We start from the raw sequence: 25,524 nt of genomic DNA on the forward strand, positions 1-25,524 counted from the left end.
CACGAGAGGGGAATCAGAGAGAAGAACAAGGAAGTGCCATGTCACCACAGCCAAGAGACAGCCCTTCCTGCTCACGCATGATCCTCAGTTTCCTCAGACCTCTAGGTTCCACCGGGCCTTGTGAGGTCAGGCAGGCAGGCTTCCCTCTTTCCTCTTGGACCCTTGAGGCATCAGGCTGCACAGTCTCCACAGGTAGCCACAAAACAGAGCAGGTAAGTAATGTCGGACCACCAACTCCAAGTGAATTCCTGGCCCTTCCTCCTCAGCTGAGTGTGATGTGGGTGTTTCATTCATTTGAATCCACTTCACTATTCATGGAGCAGTGTGAGGTGAGGTAACATTCCAGGTAGAAACACTAGGAGAACAGGAATCCAGCACACTGATAAAAAGTCTTGCTTGGTTCTGCTTTGACACTTTTTGAAAGTGAAACTTAGGTATGAGTTGACTAATATTTGGGAGACTGGATGGGTAGGGAATACTTCCAAACTTTTTCAGCAGTTTGTCCGTAACAGTTTAGATAATCTTGGTGTTTAAAAATGGTTGCCGTGGTGAATTCTAAATATTAATTTCATGTCACATAGTACTTGGCTAAAAAACGAAGAAAGAAGGCTAACTTGATGTGAGCTAGCACAGTGGCCAGGAAATGCTTCTCTGAGGGATGAAGAGACAAACACGGGCTTTCTGGAATCCTTACCCTCTTTGATTCAACATATGGTAGAGACTAAAGCCAGAGAGGTGAAACATATGGATCTGGGTAGGGGACAGCAGTCATCTCTTCTCCGTCCTTGGAAATATCTCCTAAGTATGAGCTGAGACAGGGAAGTTTTATAAAAAGAAAATCAATGCCTGCCCTCTGACTAATTGTAAACAGGTAATTTTTTTGCTAGAAAGCAAACAAAGGCAAGGCAACTGACTCCAGTCAGGTGAGAAACCCCGAATCACTGGGCTTATGAACTTCCTCAAATGAGCTTTTGATTCCAAAAATAAAGTTTCATGGTGATTTAAAGGCAGTATTTTATTCAAGCTAGACATTTAGATAGAGCACTGATGGATAAAAGATAAGGATATGTGGGAGAGGGTTTTTTTTTTTTTTCTTTTCTATTGTGCTGAACTGTTTTGTGGAGCTTCTTTTTCTTTTTAAGGAGAAAGTGAGTGGGAATTTTCTTTTTTTAAGTGGAAAAACAAAGTAATTTAACTCTTAGTAGATTGTTCCTGGCTGTTCAGATGCTAAGGGCTATAACCAAGGCTTGGCTATCCCCTGTTGGCCGCTGACTATAATTGCGGGCCAAGTGCCTGAGTTTTAGAGGGCACAAGTCAGGAAAGCAGAGGTCATGGTGTGAAAGCAGGGCCAGACCAGTGAAGAGGAAGAAGAAATGAGAGCTACAGCATGGGTGCTGCTATAGGCTGTTTCCAGTTCTCTATTTTCCTGGTGAACCTTATATACAGAGACCTCAAGGGGCTGAGTAGGTAAGGAGGGGTGGGTGTCCTGTTGAAGCCAGAGCAACTATGGGCAAAGGGGTGAAAAAGAGGCAAAGGAGAACCCTGGAGGGTTAACAGAGGGCTTGGGGCAGTGCTGTCCAAAATAACTTTCTTCAGTGATGGAAATGTGCTATCAGTCATACTGGCGAATGAGGACTTGAAATGGGGCTAGTACGGCCAGGTACGGTGGCTCATGCCTGTTATCCCAGCACTTTGGGAGGCTGAGGCCGACAGATCACCTGAGGTCAGGGGCTCAAGACAAGCCTGGCCAACATGGAGAAACCCCGTCTCTACTAAAAAATACAAAAATTAGCCAGGCATGGGGGCAGGCACCTGTAATCCCAGCCACCCTGGAGGCTGAGGCAGGGAGAACTGCTTGAACCTGGGAGGCAGAGGGTGCAGTGAGCTGAGATCATGCCACTCCACTCCAGCCTGGGCAACAGAGTGAGACGCCATCTCAAAAAAAAACAAAAACAAAAACAAAAAAAAATGGGGGGGGTGGTGGGCTAGTACGACTGAGGAATTCAATTTTAGGTATACTGTTGGGAAAAGGGCTTGTGGGGTGCCTGTATAAACTGGCCATAAAAATATGGGACAATAAGTTGTGGAAAGCCACAAGAGGCCTCTGAGGAGGAAAGCCTCCTAATTGCCATCATGTTCCCATGCTCAGAGTGAGACCTGCTCTCCTATCTGTAAACACTGTGTTCAAGGAAAAAGACACTCCTTTGAAACACTGGAATGTGGACAGATGTGCAGACTCCTAGTTAAGCCCGCTCCCACTAGCTACTCTCTGATAAGTTAAAGATATGCTGTTTGAGCACAAAGGAGATTCATTTAAACCGCTATTGCTATAGATTATGCCTATGATGTACTGTCTCCTTTTCACTGTTTCGCCCTGAATATCTGCTTCTTAGATCTAAGTGATTGTACTCAACAAATAGTGTGGAGATCAGAACTCTGGGCCTTTTGCAGCCTCCATTTTGCAACTGGCCCCCTGGCTCCCACCTTTATGAACTCTTAACCTGTCTCTTCTCATTCCTTTGTCGCCACCAGACTTCAGGTACCCTATGGGTGGTGTTGAGGTTGGTCCCCAACATATACTCAATGTTTTTTTTTTTAGACAGAGTCTGACTCTGTCGCCCAGGCTGGAGTGCGGTGGCACGATCTCGGCTCACTGCAAGCTCCGCCTCCCTGGTTCACGCCATTCTCCTGCCTCAGCCTCCTGAGTAGCTGGGACTACAGGCGCCCGCCACCATGCCCCGCTAATTTTTTGTATTTTTAGTACAGACGGGGTTTCACCATGTTAGCCAGGATGGTCTCGATCTCCTGACCTCGTGATCCACCTGCTTTGGCCTCCCAAAGTGCTGGGATTACAGGCATGAGCCATCGTGCCCAGCCGCTATACTCAATTTAATTAATTTAAATTTAAACAGCTACATGTGGCAAGCGGCTCCCATATTAGACAGGGCAGGTTTGGAGGAATCAAAAAGGTACATACTTCAAATCAATCAACAAGGTTTAATGAATAGCTATGAGTGCAAAGCACTAAACAACAAAGCATTGTTCGGTTTTTGTTTATTTTCTAAGCAAGAAGCGAAGGAAAAGAAGCCAGAGCCCCTCATCTCAAGAAGCTTACAATACCAGATTTGGGGATGGTGGAGGATGGAACCGTATACACACAAACACAACTCTGAAAACAAACTGCAAGAGAAGAATCCCTAATTTGCAGAATGCTGGTTTTACTTAGAGCAGCTTTCTTCAATAGGTGGACTATAGTAATAGTATTGGTACTACTGGAAATGTTCTGGAGACGAGATTTCCAGGGGGAACTAAAACATTATTTTTCGAGTTACGAGACAAGCAAAAAACTAATGTTGTTTTACCATGTCTGAGAATTCAGCAGGCAGAAAAAACCTAGTATGTGGTTCAAACTGCAAGGGAAGTAAGGTAGCTTGGAGACCCCATGGTTTTAAAACTTTTGTTCAGTGGTTCGTCTCACTATGGTTTCTTTTTCTTTTACTTTACTATTTTTTTTTTTTTTTTTTTGAGACAGAGTTTCACTCTTGTTGCCCAGACTGGAGTGCAGAGGCGTGATCTTGGCTCACCACAACCTCTGCCTTCTGGGTTCAAGCGATTCTCCTGCTTCAGCCTCCCGAGTAGCTGGGATTACAGGTGCCCGCCACCATGCCTGGCTAATTTTGTATTTTTAGTAGAGATGGGGTTTCATCATGTTGCCCAGGCTAGTCTTGAACTCCTGGCTTCAAGTAATCTGCCTGCCTTGACCTCTCAAAGTGCTGGGATTATAGGAATGAGCCACTGTGCCTGGCCAGGACTTCTATTTATATAATAATGTGGTTTACAAATTTTTTTCACACTTCATGGTGATACAAAAAACACTCCTGCAAACATTAATTTTTTATTAGAGAAAGGACACAGGGCTCAACATTATTTTTGAAAGGATTAACTAAAAGTGTAGTCAAAAGATTTTTCATTCTTCAGTTTAAGCTCCATAGTTTACTCCTAGGAAGTCACTGAAGTATGGAAAAAAGAAGACGGAAGGAGGAATTACTCTTTCATCCCATCATTCTATCCCAGCCTCCATTTAATCTGTCAGAACTAATCTGTTTCCTAGCCTGTAATTCCAGCCCAGTGTGCGGAGTCTCTTCCAGGAATGATCCTAAGGAAGGGCCTTCTCAACATGCAACACTCTCTCTTGCATCCCTTTCACCAAATGCAGTAGATACTGAGAGTGAGAACTGATGTGTAAGTTGAGGGTGTTTCATGGGAGGAGCAGACAGACAGGTCCAAGAAATTTTAAATGAAGCCAGGAGCCACCTGATCATAAATCCTGGTTTCCTTGGGACAGGTCTAGTTTATTTATTTATTTATTTAATTTTATGTATGTATTTATTTATTGAGACAAGGTCTTGCTCTGTCACCTAGGCTAGAGTGCAGTGGCATGATCATGGCTCACTGCAGTCTCTACCTCCTGGGCTCAAGCAATGATCCTCCTGCCTCTGCCTCCTAGGTAGCTGGGACTATAGGCATATGCCACCATGCCTGGCTAATTTTTAATTTTTTGTAGAGACAGGGTCTCACTATGTTACCCAGGCTGGTCTCTAACTCCTGAGCTCAAGCAGTCCTCCCACCTCGGCCTCCCAAAGTGCTGGGATTACAGGTGTGAGCCACCACGTCTGGCCAAACAGGCCTAGTTTAGACCTGTTGCTTCAGAGTAATTATTATAAGCATCCTTTACATTCTCAGATGTGTCCTGGTGTGAACAATATATAGTCACCCCAGCCATGGGTGACTTTGCAGGGTGTCTTTTTTTCAGGCAGTTGCTCTAATTATTCCCCTTGGGCAATCAACAAGGTTGATAAGGGCTCAGCCAGGTGCAAGGCACTGTGCTAGGCTCTTGGGAGCACTACCAAAGAGGTGGGATACCTGTAATTCCAGCACTTTGGGAGGCCAAGGCGGGTGGGTAACCTGAGGTCAAGAGTTTGAGACTAGCCTGGCCAACATGGTGAAACCCAGTTTCTACTAAAAATGCAAAAATTAGACAGGCATGGTGGCAGTTGCCTGTAATCCCAGCTACTTGGGAGGCTGAGGCAGGGAGAATTGCTTGAACCCGGGAGGCGGAGGTTGCAGTGAGTTGAGATTGCACCACTGCACTCCAGCCTAGGTGACAGAGTGAGACTACATCTCAAAAAAAGAAAAAAACAAAAAGTGGGAGAATTTGTAGTCCCATCATAGTAGTTCTCAATTGGCAGTAAGTTTTGGAGAAATAAACACCAGCCTCCCCTCACCCCCGCCCCCGCCAGTTCCCACACACGCCACTGCTTTCCTCAAGGTTAAGGCTTCTAAGGAGGTGAATCTGCATTCCAGGAATGTTACAGAAGTTAACTGCTTTAACCCTAATCACCTGTGCCCCCTACGGTTCTGCATGGGGCCTCAGGCAGTGACTTGTACAGAGCTGGTTGTTTAAAAATCATCTGGGGAACTTGTTAAAAATAGAGATTCATGGGCCCACTGCCTGAGATTCTGATTCAGCACATCTGAGAATCTATTTAAAAAAAAAACAAAAAGCAAAGCTCTCCAGGTGGCTTGGGCATGCAAGCCAGATTTGGACCCACTGGTGAGTCATCATCCTTTGACTAAGGCCTGAAGTGATCCACTGTTGCTATGGAAACCACTGATGTACACCTCAGCTAGATTGGATTTTTGGATTTTACTTCTTCTTTTATTTTTTTTTAAGTACACATCTGGTTCAAAAATAGAAGGCATTATTTTTAGAAGAGAATATGTGTTTTCTCTCTCCAGATATTTATATTTAGAGAGAAAAAGCAAAGCCCCACAAGGCAGAAAATTTTCTCATCTGAAACCAAATTCAACAGAAAGCAGATGTCCCTCACTACATTAGTCCAGCTGGAAAGAACTAATGAGCAGTTATTTCCTGAGGCAACTTTCAGACTGTCTGGCACTTCTTTTAGGTTTTAGCTGCTATAACGTGCCTGGCTGGAGAAGACTTGGGCTTACGGGCTTCCCGGGTGGTCAGGGGACAGGCAGTGACTGGCCAGGATGACAGGAAGACTCCGGAGGCTCCATCTTGAGGCAGACCCAGAAAAGGATGGCCTGCGGAAGTTATTGTCAGAATGAAATCTACACATACGCAGCTGTGCCGCCAGGTGACCCACACTGAACCACCATGACAGATATAGCACGTTCATACTCCATGAACGAACGGAGGAAAGAGCAGCAGCAGCCTATTTTCCTTAGGCTTCAGAGGCAGAACAGATGGGGTGGAGAGAGGCTGAGACAGGGTTTCTGTAGCTTTATGTTGCCAGGTGGGCCTGATGAATTCAGAATTTAGCAATTCTGAGTTCTCTTTTGTTTCAACTTAAAGATTAAAGCATAAAATGGTTGCATCTCAAATAGAAGGTTCTTGGAATTTATTGCTGTTCATAAATCCTGATTGATCTTGGGAAATCAAAGCAGAATTTCCCTTCCAAAAATACTCATTGGGATCCCTCATTTTGCCAGCAGCTATTATAGTAAAGGGGGCAGGGACTCCTGGACCCCCTAGACCCCCAACCCCGAGATCTGCAATATGGAGTGGCGGGATGCCTTGCTTACAATTCTGTTATAGATGGAGCTGGTCTTGTCTGAAAGGGGAGTCATTCATTTTTGGTTCCTCTTCCCTCTTGCCCAGGCTTTGTCTGCAGAATTCCTTGGCTTTCTGAAAGGTACTTTTCAAGCAACCACCCAGCCAGTGTGCTGAGTCTCTTCCAGAAATGATCCTAATGTGCTTCTCTTTGGTTCAGGGCAAGGAAAACCCAGCTCAGTCTTTTGAAACTGGCTCTCAGCACCCTCCATCCTGCCATCTGCACAAAGCTCATAAAGCACCAAGATCTGTACTAATCATCTTCTTGCAAACCTTTTACAGCCCCTTCGCCTCCTTTCCCAAAACCCTCACATCACCACAAGGGACTAACTTCCTTATGCTAATACAACTCACCTCCCAACCACTGTGTCTTTCCAAACATCAGCATAACTGCCTTGCCTCCACCACCAGCTGAATGTAGGTCCCTACTCCACATATGGTTTTTGGGGAAGGGCTTGTCACTGGGAAACACTAGGATGATCTGCTGATTTCACACGAGGGGAAATATCTGACCAATTTAACTCTTAGGGTCTACGTAAATAATGAGAAATTGATGACAACAACAGGAGGGTGATGTGAGAAGATACTAGCAAGAAACACAGTTTTGAAAAGGGCTGGAGAGAATAGAGGAAGAAGTAATGCTCACACCGCAACATCCCACAGACTGGTGTTTATTTTAAACCTCCTCTGCCTCAGTTGTTATGGCTTGGAACGTTACTGACCTCCATGTCTGGACCACTCAACTTATTCTGGGACCTGGGTTCCTTCCCCTGGATCTGCTGGGCCACATGAGTGTGAGTGAGTCCACCCACTTGTTCAGGTAGTCTCTCCACCTGTCCACTGCATTGAGGAGACTCTCCTAGTGCACCCTAGGAAACTGCAGAGGAGCACTCTCTCCCTCTCTCCCCTGCCCTCTTCTGTTTCTCCCAGGCCTAAGTGCCAAGTAAGTTAGAAATTCTATTATTTTATTGTTTCCAGTGGGGTTGGATAAGTTAGAAATTCTCAACCTGGGACCCACAGATGAGCTTCAGGGGCTCTGGGAACCTCTTGATATTGCAAGTGTGTGGGCATGTGTGTGGGGAGGGGGGTGAGAATTTTCTGGGGCAAGATTCAGCGTTTTTTTTCCATCAGATTTTCAAAAGGACCCCCAAAAGATGAAAACCACTGATTGGTCCTTAGTCCTATTCTGTGTGGTTGCACAGGTGATAAGCAGGGCAAACTAGAGGGACTGAGACTCATGTAGTTGTGGTACTTCCAGCACAGTACCTTGGAAGCAGCCATCACAGCCGCTGTGGCGGCCACGTTCAAGCCCCGCTTCCCGAAGTGAACAAGGGCATCGTAACTTCGGTCTTTTGCTTGGACCAGACAATCATCGATTTCCTGTCAAAGGAAAAACAGAGGCACACTGAGTTGGAAGGTTCAAATACCTCTCTGTTCTCTTTCCTTTCCTCTGAGCATTGGGCTTGGCAGCTTGCCCAATCCTTGTTCTTGCTGGGCCTGAAAAGCTGTAGGCACTTTGAGGGTGTGCGCGCAGAAGGGAGAGCAGAGATACAGGAGAGTAGAAAAGGGAACTCTGAAAACACTGCAACTTATGGATCCAGCAATGCCCTGAGATTGTTTCTAAGGCCCTCTAACCTTCCAGGGGGCTCTAGGAAGTTCTGGATGTGGACAGCCCTGCCTGCCATTCTACACACAGCCACTCACCAGACACTGAAATCACCTGGGTGGAGAGAATGCCCAGAACTGAGCTTGTAGCCTCAGACCTGCCGCCAACTGACTGTCAGACCTTGGCAAGCACTTAGCCTCTCTCCACACCGTTTTAGTCTTCTGAAAAACAAGGAAAATGATAATACCCAATTCGCGGAGCATGGTGAGGATTAAATGAGGTAATTCCAGTAAAACATCTAACACAGTGGCTGGTTTCAATAAATGATAACCAAGTCATCTTCCTTGTCTTGACAGGGTAGAGCCCGTGCAGTTCTAAAATTCTGTTATTCTATAGTTATTTAATTCTACAATCAAATATCACCCCATTTGTATATCGATGGGAGGGATTACAAAGCTGAAAGAAATGAGTATTACTGGATAAGGGAGATAGTTTTACCAATATTCAAATAAAATCAGAAATTAGAAGTCATCCAGTGTCATGCAACAAGGTAAAGGTGAGATGGAAAACAGGATTGAGGTCTTCTTCAGGGACCAAAGCCAAGTACAATATTGGTTTAGTTCAAGTTTGTATTAACTTTGGTTTATTCTGTTTGTTTGTTTGGGGGTGTTTTGTTGTTGTCACTGTTTTAAGAAAATGGCTGTTTGTTGGCTGGGCGTGGTGGCTCACACCTGAACCCCAGCAGTTTGGAAGGCCAAGGTGGGCGTATCACCTGAGGTCAGGAGTTTGAGACCAGCCTGGCCAACACGGTGAAACCCCATCTCTACTAAAAATACAAAGTGAGCTGGGCATGGTGGTGGGCGCCTATAGTTCCAGTTACCCAGGAGGCTTAGGCAGAAGAATTGCTGGTACCCAGGAGGCGGAGGTTGCAGTGGGCCAAGATTATGCCACTGCACTCCAGCCCGGGCAACAGAGCGAGACTCTGTCTCAAAAAAAAAAAAAAAAAAAAAATTCAGAGTTCAGTAAGACAATGACATTTGGCCTCAAGTCAAGTTCTGCGCATTAGTGTATTTCCACTGCTTTGAGGTGTACAAGTAGGTCAGCAACCTCCTGCTGGATTCCCTGTGGAAGGCTTCCCCAGGAAGTCACAGCAGCAGGCCCTCTAACTGTGACCCCCCTGACCCCCACCACCACCCCTTTGGAAGTGATTCTTGGCAACTCTTAAGAGTCAGTCACCTTCACTTGAATGCAAGTTACACTGGCAGCTTCAGGGGAAGCCCAGCATTTGGGGAAAGGGAAGTAGGACGAGTAGACATTTGATAACCAGGTCAAGACAGGGATCCATTCCTCAAAATCCACCCTTCTGAGACAGGAAGTGCTGCTGTCCTAGTTCTTAAAGAGATTTTCAGAAACTTCTACAGTAGCCTGCTCATCCAACTGAAATGTTTCCCAAAGCCTTCTGCTTTCTAGTCCAAAGAATTCAACTTTCAGAAACAACAGACATTAATCTAATCAAGCCACCTATGATGCTCCTATTTTAAGAAGCCCCACTACACAATCAGTTTAGTAAGTAATATAGTTAACCAATGATACAATGTTGGAATCATTTGACTCAATCATCCTGCTCTTGGGAATTAATTCTAAGACAATCAAAGGAACCAACTAAACACCAGGAATAGTAGTGCTCACTGCAGAACTATCTATATCAGGAAAAAGTAGAGACAATCTAAATATCTAGCAGTAAGGGAACATCACCATGGGTATTATGAAGACCAAGTAGAAATGGATTTGTGTGCAAACACATTTAAGATCTCAGGATACAGGCGGGGCGCGGTGGCTCAAGCCTGTAATCCCAGCACTTTGGGAGGCTGAGACGGGCGGATCATGAGGTCAGAAGATCGAGACCATCCTGGCTAACACGGTGAAACCCCGTCTCTACTAAAAAATACAAAAAACTAGCCGGGCGAGGTGGCGGGCGCCTGTAGTCCCAGCTACTCGGGGGGGCTGAGGCAGGAGAATGGCGTAAACCCAGGAGGCGGAGCTTGCAGTGAGCTGAGATCGCGCCACTGCACTCTAGCCTGGGCAACAGAGCGAGACTCCGTCTCAAAAAAAAAAAAAAAAAAAAGATCCCACGATACAAATATTTTATGTATTTTAAGTTTTAAAACTCATTTAAAAAATTCTACATAAAATTTTAATCTTTCTTTCTTTTTTTTTTTAGAGATGAGGACTCTCTAGGTTGCCCAGGCTGGCTTTGAACTTCTGGGATCAAGTGATTCTCCCACCTTATACCCCTGAGTAGCTGGGATTACAGGCATGCACCACTGCACCTGGCTTCCAGGTAAGATTCAAAATAGACTATGTAAAAATCATATCTATAAAAGGTCAGGGGCTAAGCATGACAAAAGGAAGGAAATTCAGTTTGCGTGGTTAAATTGTGAGTGAATTTTTTTCTTTCTTTTGTTTCAATTTATGGAAATGTTTTCCAGTAAATAATGACAAATAACATCTTTTAGAGAACTTCACCACTATTTCTAAACACATCCCAGAAATACACTTAAAAAAAAAAAAGATTAGGAGGAATGACTTGCTGGAGGCAAATGAGAGCCAAATGAGAAGTCTCCTGCAATAAGATCATCCCTTTTTATTTATCACTTATTTTCTCGCTTGCTAGAAAGAATGAAAGGCATGGCAGCACATATTACCTTTTCTTTTGAAGATAGAGTGGGATGTACAAACTTCCTGTAAAGGAGGCTGGAGCCTTTTGTGTAGGGAGACAGCAGCCAGGCTACAAATGCTATTTTTAGTTCATAATAGAATGGAAACCTGGAGAGACAGAGGAAAACACAAGTTCTGTTAGGTTCTCAGCAACACTGCCCTTTTGAAGGAGACCCGGTGGGCGGCAAGGACGCCTCTCCTGCTTACATACTGCTGCAAGTTTCCCAGATTCCTGTCCTCCACCCATGACGGCAAGGGTACACACTTGCACACACACACAGTACAACCCCAACGCCTCTCTTTGAAAACCAGTTCGTGTTTTCTTTTGTTACCAAAGCAAACCAGGAACACAGGTTCTCTCCAGCAATCACCCCCATGACCCTGCCTGGCACAGGCTGGAGCTTCCTGCTGGGCTGTGCTCATTTAGATTGGAGCTGGGGCTCCGGCCACAGCCTACAGGCTCAGGGGATCTCTTTCGTGCTGTACACCCAGTCACTCACTCTTCACTCACATCCAAGAAGGCAAAAACACCAGAAGGAATTACAGCAGGGAGGAGCTGACAAAAAAATCTCTAGACTGAGAATGAATTCTTGGCCCAAATAGAGGCAGGGACAAGAGCTCTTGATAGGAAGGAGAATGCTACTCACCCTACTCAAGTCAATGGCAGGCAAACAGATTTTGATCTTCTCAGTGTCATGAAATAGAAGAGTCCACAGTGCAGATAACACATAATTTTGGAGTTTGCAGTCCTGCATACCCGCAAGCTTGTTCATTGATTTGTCCCCCCACAGGCACCCAGGCCCTGTACGTGCAAGCTTGTACTGAGCACCAGGTACAAGGAGGTACAGAGAGGCAACTGTGAGCAAAGACCTGATTCCTGCCCTCTTGGATCTTCCGGTCCAGTGGGAAACACAGACAAGATTCTGGCATCCTTGGAACTAAGGGTCCAGTCAGGGAAACATGCCCAGACTGTATTATTTTATAATTAAAAAAAAAAAAAACCTAAATGAAATGATTTATAAAATAATCACAAATAATACAGAACAGAAACCTGAGACAAGTGCCATAGTGCTAGCCCACATGGTGCCTTTGAATGTATTAGAAGAAAACTGGCCTCTTCGACTGGAAGTAGTTCTGTGGCCACATGAACCACAGAGCTTGGTCTGGATTTCAGCCCCGTTCACCTGCTTGGTCAGATATCGTGCGCTGTGAACAACCTGAGCAACCATATTTGGCAGTCCAGAGGTGTAGTAACCATGTGTTTACGGTTTATTTTTTATTTTCTGAATTCTGATGTACTTTGGGGCCTTGCTGACTCTGGAGGAACCGCCCCTCCCAAGGTGAGCCAATTGCTAGAGATAGTAAAGAACTCACCTGCAACATACCTTTCATATGCAAACCAACCAATCCATGGGCCCAGGCTCCAGCCACGGCCTCTAATGGACTCTCACATTCCAGGACACCATCCATCCACCTGCCCCAATCACCCCAGGGCCAGGGCTAGACAACCAGAGACAGCCCATATACCCTAGAGCCCACTGAGATTATTCAAACCAGCCAAGCCCAAGCCTGCCCACCCTGCTTTGCCCTTTTCTTCCTTCAGCATGGAACTGATAAAGGCCCTCACCCCGGTTCCTTCCTCTTCTCCTGACGGACCCTGAGTGGCCCCCAATGTGGCTCTGCATGGTGTGCTGTGTCTCCTGTTTCTAGCAATCTGTGAGTAAAGAAACTTCTCCCTTCGCGATAATTATTTCCATGTCTGTGTCTTACCCACACTTGCTTAAAACAAATCCCAGGTATCCTTAAAACCTGATGCTATGAGATGAGACAGTCACCTGTCCTAGTCTTAAAGATCAGAAAGTCATTTTCAGGCATCCTCCCCAGATAAGCGATCAGAAAATCAAAAAGAGCAAGTCATTCGAGGGCCCTTAACTCTCACACAGACACCCCATCCCCCAGTTAGCAGCCCCACCCACGCCTCCTTTCTTCACCAAGGTCTCCTGGCCCCTTGCCTTCTGCCTCTGGTGGGTGCTTCCTGAATATTCCCTCAGCAATTAGTGGGCACTTTCGTGGCAAGATTGTTTAATGTTTCACAGCCAGAAAAGAGAGAGACTGAAGAACAGAGGTATGATTCTCCCACATTTGAACACTCTGGTGATTAATAATGGAGGAACTTTTGTTTTGAAAACAAGTATTCACCAGCACCAAAGGGAAAGGAAATGAATCCAACAAGCTCAGACACCAACACAAGACACACACATAATCTGTCGCACTGCAGCTCTTTTATTTATTACATATAATATGTCTTTTTAAAAAATAGGTCATGCATGCATATAGTTTTAAAAAAATTCTAAAAGTCCAAAAGCATATACAACAAAGAGTCTCCTTCCCCCACCTGACCCCTAGTCCCTTTTCTAAAAGCAAAAACATTATCAGTTACTTGCATATCCTTCCAGAGATAGACTAGGGCCAGGCATACATCATGCAGGTATATATGACTCCCTGAGTTGCCCTCAACAGACAGAAGCATTCTATACACCCATTACTACATCTTGCTTCTTCCAGCACATACACACAATCAACAGTATGCCTTGGGGACTATTTCATACCCGTACAGGGAGAGCTACCTCACTCATCTTTTTTTTTTTTTTTTTTGAGACAGAGTTTCACTCTGATGCCTAGTTCAAGTGCAACGGCACGGTCTCAGCTCACTGCAACCTCCACCTTCTGGGTTCAACCAGTTCTCCTGTCTTGGCCTCCCAAGTAGCTGGGATTACAAGTGTGCATCACAATGCCCAGCTAATTTTTGTATTTTTAGTAGAGACGGGCTTTCACCATGTTGGTCAGGCTGATCTTGAACTCCTGACCTCAGGTGATCCGCCCGCCTGGGATTACAAGCATGAGCCACTGTGCCCGGCCTATCTCACTCATCTTAATGGCTGTATATGAGTGTATGAGCACTGGCTCAGGCCCCCATGAATGGATATTTACTATGGTTATGATCTTTAGCTACTACAGCCGAGCTACAAGGGAACCTCTTTGTGAACAGTGCCAAGGGGAGTAACTGGCAGTGCTTCAGTGCTAGGGTTCCTGAGGCTCTCTGGCTCCTCCCTTTCCAGAGTCTTAGTTTTTCAGCTTTTCCTTTTATTCTGTGAGTTACTTCAGCATCTACCAACAGTGCCATTGTTTTCTTTTCTTTTCCTTGAGTTTGTCAGAGGGGTCTCTGTTGCTTGCTAGAATGGATCCAGGGGTCCCAATAACCCATGGCCCATGGGCCAAATCCAGCCTGTCATCTGTTTTTATAAATAAAGTTTTATTGGAACACTGTTATGCACAATGATTTATTAATTGTCTATGGTTCATTTCATGCTCATAGCAGAGTTGAGCAGTTGCAATAAAGATCATATGGCCTGAAAGCTCAAAACATTTACTATCCGGCCCTTTACAAAAAAAAGTATGCTGACTCCAGATTTAAAGCCAGGCCCTCCCCACATAAAGCCTGAAAATCTCTATCACTGAAGTGTGGGGGCATGGGTTGGAGGGGAACAGTCCTGCTGCCTCTGGAATCACCACATACAAAACCAGGTCCTTGACAGGCATCACAAGATAATCTAGGCTGATCCACTCAGACCTTGTGCTTCCTAGAGGCCTTGGGGTCCCTTGGCTCTACCAATACAATCACCACCAAGTCTTCTTCCAGCCTACCTTGAGAGGCAGACAAAGGCCCTACTCATTTTGTAATGAGAACTCCTTGAAGAACCCTGACCTCTGGGATGTATTTGAAAAGGCCAGATGCACCCACCACATTTCCTCCATCTTTTCCAAGGCATATACACAGCACTGGGGAGCACAGGGCAGCTGTCATCTCCCGACTCTCCCCATATAACACCCAGACACTCTAGAGGGGCAGATGTATTCTAAGAGGGTTAGACATGGGATGAAACTGTCCAAAACACATGCAATAAATATGTAGAGAGCATTTCTGGAAGAAAAGAAAACACAAGTAACTTTTAACGGTGTTACTGGCCAGGCATGGTGGCTCACGCCTATAATCCCAGCACTTTGGGAGGCTGAGGTGGGCAGATCACGAGGTCAGGAGATAGAGACCATCCTGGCTAACATGGTGAAAATACAAAAAATTAGCGAGGCATGGTGGCACATGCCTGTAGTCCCAGCTACTCGGGAGGCTGAGGCAGGAGAATCGCTTGAACCTGGGAGGCAGAGGTTGCAGTGAGCCAAGATTGCGCCACTGCACTCCATCTCCAACAACAACAACAACAAAAAACCAATGGTACTTCTAGGGAGGGAGACTGTGGGTCTGGGGGAGGAGAGGGGGAGGAGAGACACTTACTCTTCAGTGTGTTGTTTCTATTTCATTTTTCCTTATGTATGTATTATTTTATTTTATTTTTATTTTTTTGAGATAGAGTTTCGCTCTGTCGCCAGGCTGGAGTGCAGTAGTGCGATCTTGGCTCACTGCAACCTCCGCCTCCCGGATTCAAGTGATTCTCCTGCCTTAGCCTCCTGAATAGCTGGGACAACAGGTGCTGCACCACCACGCCTGGCTAATTTTTGTATTTTTTAGTAGAAATGGGGTTTCACCATGTTTGCCAGGCTGGTCTTGAACTTCTGGCCTCAAGTGATCTACTTGCCTCGGCCTCCCAAAGTGCTGAGATTACAGGTGTGAGCCACCATGCCCAGACTGTATTATTTTATAATTTAAAAAAAAAAAATAAATGAAATCACCTCTACAACCTGTGAAACAAACCACCATCTTATCTATTCTGGGACCATAAATAATTGCTGTTTTCATCAAGATGGAAAGTTTTACAAAGTGAACCATGAAAAGGGACCTGCGCTAGGGGAGAAGTGGGAAGAAGGGAATGGGGGTGAGTGAAGAGTGAGGAAGAGAGGGTCCATACAAGGGGCTCCAATTCTGGAAGAGAACAGAAGTTAAAGGTGCTTCTAGGAAGACAGAAGACATATTTTAGGACAGAAACTCTCCCCTTAACCTTTTTTAATAGTAAAGAATGCTCAGAGCTGTGGAGATGGTGCCCATGTCCTTGGAAGTGAAGCAAAATTCCTACATTCCCTGATGGGCCCATCCTGTGCCTGTTCTCAGGGTGAGAGGAAGGAAGGAGACAGAGGACCCTCCCAGAAGAAGACTAGGATCTATGATACCTGGAGGTTGGGAGAAAAAGAGAAAGCAGGGTGAGGGCATGATCAGGCTGTGGGATAAAGCAGGCAGAAAAGTTCCCAAGGAGCCTCTTTCCTGCAGAAGCAGAGCTCAGGCCACCAGGAGAAGAGCAAAGGACCCTCACTTCCCACCCACAAACTGCCTGGACACCCCCAGCTAAGAGACCAAATGAGGGAACAGAAGAGGCCTCCACATGGGTCAGGAAGAGAGGGGGATGCTATCCATACCTGCTCCAAATATACCAGGTATCAAACGTCCTCCTATGGTCGGCAGAATTTTGGCCAAGTTCTTCTTCCTTGGTGTAACTCCCATGAATACGTTACTTTACATGGCAAATGGGACTTTGCAGATGTAATGAAGGTTACTGATCAGATGACTTTAAAATAGGGAGATTGTATGGGACTATTGGGGTAGGTCTAATCTAATCATACGAGCCCTTAAAACAAAAGCAAAGATCCTCCCTAACTGGTGGCAGAAGCAGACAGAGATTCAAAGCATGGGCAGGACTCAACATGCCATCGCTGGCTTGAAGATGAAGGTGGTGGCATGTGTCAAGAAAACAGGGACCTCAGTCCTACAATCATAAGGAACTGAATTCTGCCAACAATCTGAATGGGCCTGGAAGGGGAATCTTCTCCAGAGACTTCAGATAAGAGACCAGGCTGGCCCACACCTTGATTCTGGTCTTGTGAGATTATAAGCAGAGGATGATTCCACCTGTACTTCTGAGTTATAGAAGTTGTGGAATCAAACATTTGTACTGTTTTAAGCTGTTAAATTTGTGGTAATTTGTTAAGGCAGCAATAGAAAACTAATATGACTCCCAAAATCAAAATGAAATCAATTCCAGAAATAGCTTTTGAGCACTTACTAGATACGAAACTCTGAAATTTCAGGGCCACAGGTAAGGGCATATTCCAGCTATCCAGGAGGAACACAGCCATCATCAGATAGGATTTCCACCCAGCAAAAAGCAGTGAGGCTGAAATGCTGATATCCCCAGGAATGAGCTTGTGAGACTAACACGGGAGGACAGAAGAGGACCCTAGCACCAGACAGAGGCCTTGTTAAGGAGGAAAGGCTGGATGGCAGGACCTGCTATTTAATTGACTACACAGTCTTGACTGGGCTGGCCTCTACTCTCATCTTTGTGAATCAGACAGGAGTCTTCCTGATGTAGCTCTGTACAAAATGGCCTGACTTCCAGTGCCAACCTTAAGGCCTCAGGGAGACAAGGGATGGCTCAGCAGAGAGCTGTGTCTCCACTTAAGGAGACTCAGCTCCATCCAGAGTCTGCTGCATTATCTGTGTGTGGTGCAGGGCATGAAGGCACAAGCATATTGAATTAGGAAATCCAGACTCCTTCACTACAGTTTGAGGCCACAATGGCTGGGACATCTATTTCTCTCAGTGGAGGTGAAAGCTATGTTATGGGGAAAAGTACATACTAAGATAATTAAGGCCATTGACTCAAAACAGGATTCAGAGAGTGCTATTCAGGTCTGTTCCTTGGCCTAGGACATCCCAGAGGATAATTTCATACTGATCCTTTTTGGGTAAGAACCTGTTTTCTCCAAAGTGGAAATATCTTTATTACTTTCTCTGATGACACTTGACCATGGTTAAAACATTCGTACAACACAGCAAATGCAAACCCAACCCCACGATCCCAAGTCGTAGAAATAACCCTCGTTAACTATATTTTCCACACTACTTTTAATACACATTCACATTCACATGTATACACACACAACTCTTTAAATACAAACAGAAATCGATATATTATTTACAGCTTCTTTTGCCTAAGAAGGCACAATACAGCAATACAAAGATCTAGCTTGTTTTTAATTGCTTCATTGCTGGAAATAGCTGCATTATTTATAAGAGAAAAAAATGGGTATCAACTTAAATGCCCATCAAAAGAGGATGACTTAAATAAATTATGCTCCATCTATGCCATGAAATATTATGTGGCCATTAAAATAACAGGTAGATGTATTTATGCTCATATAAAAGTATTTCCAAAATAAATTTAATAAGCAAAGTGAGAACTCTTACGTATACTATAATATTGCTTTTTTAAAAAGTGTGTGTAAAATGTCTGTATATACACACACACACACATATTAGTTGTTGTTTTTTTTTTTTCTGAGACAGAGTCTTGCTTTGTCACCCAGGCTGGAGTGCAATGATGCAATCCTGGCTCACTGCAACCTCTACCTTCTGGGTTCAAGTGATTCCCCCACCTCAGCCTCCCAAGTAGCTGAGACTACAGGCGTGCGCCACCACGCCTGGCTAATTCTTTTTTTGTATTTTTTTTAGTAGAGATGGGGTTTCACCATGTTAGCCCGGCTGGTCTCAAAATCCTGACCTCAGGTGATCCACCTGCCTTGGCCTCCCAAAGTGCTGGGATTACAGGCATGAGCCACAATGCCCAGGCCATATATTAGTTTTTTGAGGATGCACAACTGTGAGTAGTGATTACGTTGACAATGAATTGAGTGAGAAGGAAACTCAGTTTTTCCTGTACATTTTTGTGTATTGTTTCTTTCGCTCCTTTTCTTTTTTAACATACGAATGCATCTTGACCAACTCCATTAATTGAGGACGTGTATCTGTCCTGTCCATGACTATATTCCCAGGGCTTAGAACAATAACTGCTCTTTATAAGGTCATTCAATAAATATTTACTTGAAGAACAACTTTGCAGACTAATCTATTGAAAATGCTCCAGTTAACATCCCTGCACTTGTGTCTCTGGCCTGAGGTGAGGTTTGAGGCTGGGTTCAGCCCTTTTCCACCTCCCCCTGACTGACACTAAGCAAAATCATCCTTAGAAACGTCCCAACTCCTGGAGTACTTACCAACAAAGGAAGATGTCTGTGAATGTCTCTGCTGTGGTGAAAAGTGCAAATATAATCCAGTACATCATCCATTTGACCTGTTGAAACAGAAAGCAACACAGCTGGTAGAAAAGGTCTAGGAAAAACGCTGCCCAATACCAGGAAGAACAGGCCCTGGTGGCAGATACAGAGGCACATCCAGGTGACGCAGCCTACATTTGTAGCCTTCTCCTTATCCTTCCTCAGCTTATGTCCAGTTCTGCTCCAGATCTTGAAACTGGAAGCAAATGGGCTGTTCCACAGCTGACTCAGGCTGAAGGTCAAATGGCCCACAAGTGAGCCAGGGAGACCTGCAGACCAAGAGTGACCCAGGATTCAGTCAGGTCATTTTTCAGAACTAACATCAGGGGAGAAAATGCTCTAGGCCTCCACACAAACATACCCTGGAATGAAGTGTAACTGGGCCAGACTCTCTGGGATGGTGTAGTAGTAATCTAAGAATCCTGATCTTCCTTTTTATCTCTCCCATGTGACCATCCTTTTTAATTTCTACTGCCTTTCTCCCCTAACTAAGGCCTCTTCCCCCTCTCTCTTAAACTATTCCTACTTCCCTTGTTTCATGACTTCCCCTCAGCAACCCATTCTAATATCAGGCCACCCCTGTACTATTCTCCCGAAAGTATAAACTCATCAGACTATCACCCCATTTAAAATATCCCAACCTGCAGAATCAAGTCCAGATTCCTTAGTCTACTCCTCCTGGCTTCTGGCAAAAGTAGGGTAGCTTATATTGAACTAAGGCTCCTACTAATAATGATAATAAACACCAAACAAAATATTTCAAAACAACTGTTTGAAGGCACTGGAGAGCAATATAAAAAGCAGACAGAGATTGCAAGGGATTCAAGCTTTGGAGTACGGGAAGCACACTGGGTTAGTACAGGTCAGTGTGGCTGAGGACACTGCACATCATGGGTCAGACAGAACTCGAGCACAAATCCACAGTCTTATTTGTCCAAAGAAATGGAGAGTGGAGTTTGAGACTGCCAGAGATACTGGAAATGGACAGAGAAAAATCTCAGAAATAGGGAAGCCATAAAGGGGCAGCCCCAAAAATCTACATATAAATTCCCTTCAAAAACCTGGCAGGTCCCTGAAATGCACAGAAGCAGGTAAGACTCCAAACAAAGAAGTCTGTATAATAATATAGATATAAATACATATAGATATAAATGTAGACATAAACAGCTGGAAAGTTGAAAAGCTCAGAGTTGAGCAGAGATTCAGCTTCTGACCACTGTTGGGGAAACAAAGTTTGGAATTCAAGTCATGCAAAGTTAGAGGGGTTTGGTAAGCATTAGGAATTTCCAGTGAAACACCTGGAGGACCACATCTTAGCAGTAAAAATTACAGTTAAAAAAAAATGACTAAGAGCAAAATTGAAATACACCTGTCCAAACAAAACTTATCTAGCTGCCACAGGGTCAAGGTGATCTGCCTGAATTTAACTGCCTGCTAGAACAACACTCAACATTCTTCACAAGAAGGCAAAAATAAATCTACAACTCAAGTGTCTATCAATGGATGACTGAATAAAGAAATTGGGGTATATATATATATGCACAATGGAATACTACTCAACCATTAAAAAAAATCGTGTCTTTTGCAGCAATATTGATGGAACTGGAGTCCATTATCATAAGTAGAATAACTCAGAAACAGAAAGTCAAATACTGCATGTTCTCACTTATAAATAGGAGCTAAATAATGTGTACACATGGACATAGAGAGTGGCTTAATCGACTTTGGAGACTTGAAAAGGTGGGTAAGTAGGAGGGGATGAGGGATGAGAAACTACCTAATGGGTACAATTTATGCTACTTGGGCGATGGTTACACTAAAAGCCCAGACTTCATCACTATGCAATATATCCACGTAACAAACCTGCACTTGTACCCCCTAAAGCTATAAACATAAAAAAATAAGAAAAATGTATAAAATATCTGGGGTTTCCATAATGAATCACACACAAGTTTCTGTATACAATAAAATACTATATATGTGAGGGAATAGGAAAATATAATCCATGGTTAGGAGAAAAATTGGTCAATAGAAACAGATCCACAGATGACTTCAATATTAAAATTAGCAGACGAGGGCTTTAAAAGGTATCAATATGTTTTGAGATAACTAGATATCCACATGTAAAAGAATAAAGTTGAACAACTTCACACCATATACAAAAATTAACTTCAAATGGATCAGAGACCTAACTGTAAGAGTTGAAATTACAAAACATTTACAAGAAAACATACAATTAAATTTTTCTGACCTTGGATCAGGCAATGCTTTCTTAGATATACCACCAAAAGCACACACACAGAGAAAAACAAACTAAAAGGCCAGGCACAGTGGCTCACACCTGTAATCCCAGCACTTTGGGAGGCTGAGGCAGGTGAATCACAAGGTCAGGAGATCAAGACCATCCTGGCTAACACTGTGAAAACCCGTCTCCACTAAAAATACAAAAAATTAGCCGGGCATGGTGGCGGGTGCCTGTAGTCCCAGTTACTTGGGAGGCTGAGGCAGGAGAATGGCATGAACCCAGCGGGAGGAGGTTGCAGTGAGCTGAGATTGGGCCACTGCACTCCAGCCTGGGTGACAGAGCGAGACTCTGTCTCGGGAAAACAAAACAAAACAAAACAAAACAAAACAAAACAAAACAATCTATTGGGAGGCCAAGGTGAGAGAATTGCTTGAGGCCAGGAATTTGAGATCAGCCAGGGCAACATAGTGAGACCCCATGATATGGTTTGGCTGTGTGGCTGTGTCCCCACTTAAATCTCATCTCAAATTGTAATCCAATTTTAATCCCCACATGTCAGAGGACGGACCTGGTGGGAGGTAATTGGATCATGGGGGCGGTTTCCCCCATGTGGTTCTCATGATGGTGAGTGAGTTCTCACAAGATCTAATTGTTTTAAAAGACGTAGTTTCCTCTGCTCTCTCTCTCTGTCCTGCCACCTTGTGAAGAATATGCCTGCTTCCCCTTCACCTTCCACCATGATTGTAAGTTCCCTGAGGCCTCCCTCTCCACGCAGAACTGTGAGTCAATTAAATCTCATTTCCAAATTACCCAGTCTCAGAGAAGTTCTTTATAGCAGTGTGAAAACAGACTAATACACACTATCTCCACTAAAAAACTCAAAAAGTAGCCAGGCATGGTATCACACACCTCTAGTCCTAGCTAGCTATTTGGGAGGCTGAGGCAGGAGGATGGCTTGAGCCCAGGAGTTCAAGGCTGCAGTAAGCTATGATCATGTCACTGCCCTTCAGCCAGGGCAACAGAGCAAGATCCAACCTCAAAAAGAAGACAAATTAGACTTCTTCAAAATTAAAAACTTTTTTGCTTCAAAGGGCACCATCAAGAAAGTAAAAAGACAATCCATAAAATGGTAGAAAATATTTGCACATCATTCATCTGATAAGGTACTTATATCTAAATATATAAAAAAACTCTTACAACTCAACAATAAAAGAGTACATAACCCAGTTAAAAATGTGCAAAGGGCCCACAGTCTATTTAAGAAACTGAATCAGTAATGAAAAAAATCCAACACCCATTTGTGACTTAAAAAAACCTTAGCAAAGTAAAAATAGAAGGGACGCTCCTCAACTTGATAAAGAACATATTAAAAAAAAAAAAACCCTACAGCTAACATTAGACTTACTGGTGAGAAAATAGATGATTTCCTCCTAAGATCAGAAAAAGGGCAAAGATACTCTCTTCTATCACTCCTATATCATAATGGAAGTGTCAGATAATGCAATAAGACAAGAAACAGAAAACATATACGGACTGGGAATAAAGAGATAAAAGCATCTTTCCTCATAGATGGTGTAACTGTCTATGTAGAAAATTCCAAGGAACTCACCAAAAGATCCTCCTGGAATTAATAAATGATTATAGCAAGGTTACAGGATACAAGGTGAATACATGAAAGTCCATTGCTTTCCTACATAATAACTGGAACTTGAAATTAAAACACAAATACTATTTATGTTAGTACCACCTAAAAATGAATAACTTAGAAATGTATCTAACAGGCTATATAAAAAGTCTATATAAAGAAAACTATAAAAATGATAGAAATCAAAGATCTAAATAAAGTGAGAAATATTTCATGTTCACATATAGGAGAACTCAATATTGTCAAGATGTCAGTTCTTCCCAACTTGAGCTATAGATTCAATGCAACCCCAATCACAATCCCAGCAAGTTTTTTACGGATATCAACAAATTGATTCTAAAGTTTATATGGAAAGGTAAAAGACCAGAACAACTAATATAATACCAAAGAAGAGCAACATTGAAAGACTAAAACTAACAGACTTCAAGACCTAATGTAAAGCTAAAATAATCAAGACCATGTGGAACTGGTGAAAAAATAAACAAATAGATCAGTGGAACAGAACACAGATCCCAGAAATCGACCCATACAAGTGTAGTCATTTGATCCTTGACAAAGGAGCAAAAGCAATTCAGTAGAGAAAAGATGGTCTTTTTAACAAATGATGTTGGGAAAACTGGACATTCACATGCAATAACAACAATGAAAAATGGATCTAGGTACTCACCTTACATCTTTCACAAAAATTAACTCAAAATGGATCATAGGTCTAAATGTAAAACACAAGACTAAAAAACTTCTAGAAGACAACATATAAGAAAATCTAAAGACCTTGGGCTTGGCACTGAGTTTTTGGATACAACATCAATGGTATGATCTATGAAAGAAAAAAATCGTTAAGTTGGACTTCATTAAAATTAAAAACTTTTTTCTTCATCCCTTCTCTCTATAAAGCCAATCCCTTCAGTTCAGCTTATTAGAACACTTGTTCTATTTTATAGAATGAAGTGTTGCCCAATTCTAGGCTCACAATAAAGCCAACTGAGGTATTTAAACTAAATTTGTTGTAATTTTATCTTTTGACACTGGACTCCACTGTGGAAAATATCCTACTAGTCCCCCAAATTGTCTAAGTTAAATTTGTTGTCACAGGCCATTTCATCCGCAAAATTAGCTAACTCCTAGATTATAACACTTTGTGGCATTCAGTGACAAATGTCCTAAATATTTTACCTTGGTTTGACAATATTACAATTTGTCTAGTGAGGTCTGAAGTCCCTGTGAGGTGAGGAATTCTAACAAAGCCAAAGTATCAATTTTACATTGCTCTTTTGATTCTTAGGCTACCAGCAAACCACCTACATACTGGATTGTAAGCCAAAAATAAAATTTTAAGCTCCCAACTGAACGAATGGACCCTTTCTCCCAGCAAAGGACATTTAAAAATAAACCTGAAACACTAGTGCAGGACATGATGGTAATAGGTGGTCAGGAAATAAATAATAATAAAATCAAAAACTTATCCTCTGCACAGATAACATTTAGAGAACAAGGAGACTAGGAGAAAATATTTGTAAAATACACATCTGATAAAGCACTTATATTTAAAATATACAAAAAATTCTTAAAACTCAACAATAAGAAAACAACTCAATTTTCTCCCACAGATTGGGAGAAAATATTTTGCAAGATACATATCTGATTCAGGACTTGTACTCACCATATACAAAGAACTCTTAAAACTCAACAATAAGAAAACAAACAACCCAATTAAAAAATGGGCAAAACATTTGAACAGATACTTCACAAAGAAGATAAGCAAATTTACAGCAACTTACTAACAAAGATTTTATTATGAAAACTAACTTTTGTTTTGTCACCACATAACAAGATACTTATCCTAGGAGGAAAAGGATGTGTTCAGTATTATTTTTCTTTTGTTTCTTGTTTGTTTGTTTGTTTTTGGAGATAGATTTTCACTCTTGTTGCCCAGGCTGGAGTGCAATGGTGCAATCTCGGCTCACTGTAACCTCTGCTTCCCAGGCTCAAGTGATTCTCCTGCCTCAGCCTCCCAAGTAGCTGGGATTATAGGCATGCACCACCACGCCTGGCTAATTTTGTATTTTTAGTTGAGACAGGGTTTCTCCATGTTGGTCAGGCTGATCTCGAACTCCCGACCTCAGGTGATCTGCCCGCCTTGGCCTCCCAAAGTGCTGGGATTGCAGGTGTAACCCACCACACCTGGCCATATTTTTCTTTAAAAAGTATAACTATGTTAAATAATCTAAAAGAAAATGTGAATATAATGAGTGGAGAGATGGGGAATTTCAAGAGAAAGAAGGAAACTCTTAAAAAAGAAACAAATGATATCCTAGAATTCAAAGCACAATATCTGAAATGAAACAGTATGACAGAATTAACAGCAGATTGGATACAACAAAAGAAAAGATCTGTGTATTTGAAGACAAATCCAGACGAAAGCCATGCAGACTAAAGCCTAGATTGGAAAACAACACTGAGAGGCTCAATATCTGTTGAACTGCATCAGGCAGTCTAACATACAGGTAATAGGAATTCCAGAAGGAAAGAAACATGAGAATGGAACCAAA

At 43.2% G+C, this 25,524-nt stretch overlaps 1 protein-coding gene across 3 annotated transcripts in view; it reads right to left on the bottom strand.

The window, feature by feature from the left end:
• REEP1 (receptor accessory protein 1) overlaps positions 1-25,524 on the bottom strand; it is a 136,134-nt gene that overhangs the window by 35,183 nt on the left and 75,427 nt on the right. For all 3 annotated transcript variants that reach the window (XM_011971124.1, XM_011971125.1, XM_011971126.1), the window contains exons 3-5: positions 19,026-19,102; positions 10,952-11,072; positions 7,907-8,020 (exon numbers count right to left, since the gene is read on the bottom strand). In XM_011971124.1, coding sequence (XP_011826514.1) covers positions 7,907-8,020; positions 10,952-11,072; positions 19,026-19,102 — 312 coding nt within the window. The remainder of the gene's footprint in view (positions 1-7,906; positions 8,021-10,951; positions 11,073-19,025; positions 19,103-25,524) is intronic.

This window comes from Mandrillus leucophaeus, unplaced genomic scaffold, assembly GCF_000951045.1.
Source record: "Mandrillus leucophaeus isolate KB7577 unplaced genomic scaffold, Mleu.le_1.0 Scaffold988, whole genome shotgun sequence".
Classification (NCBI taxonomy): domain Eukaryota; kingdom Metazoa; phylum Chordata; class Mammalia; order Primates; family Cercopithecidae; genus Mandrillus; species Mandrillus leucophaeus.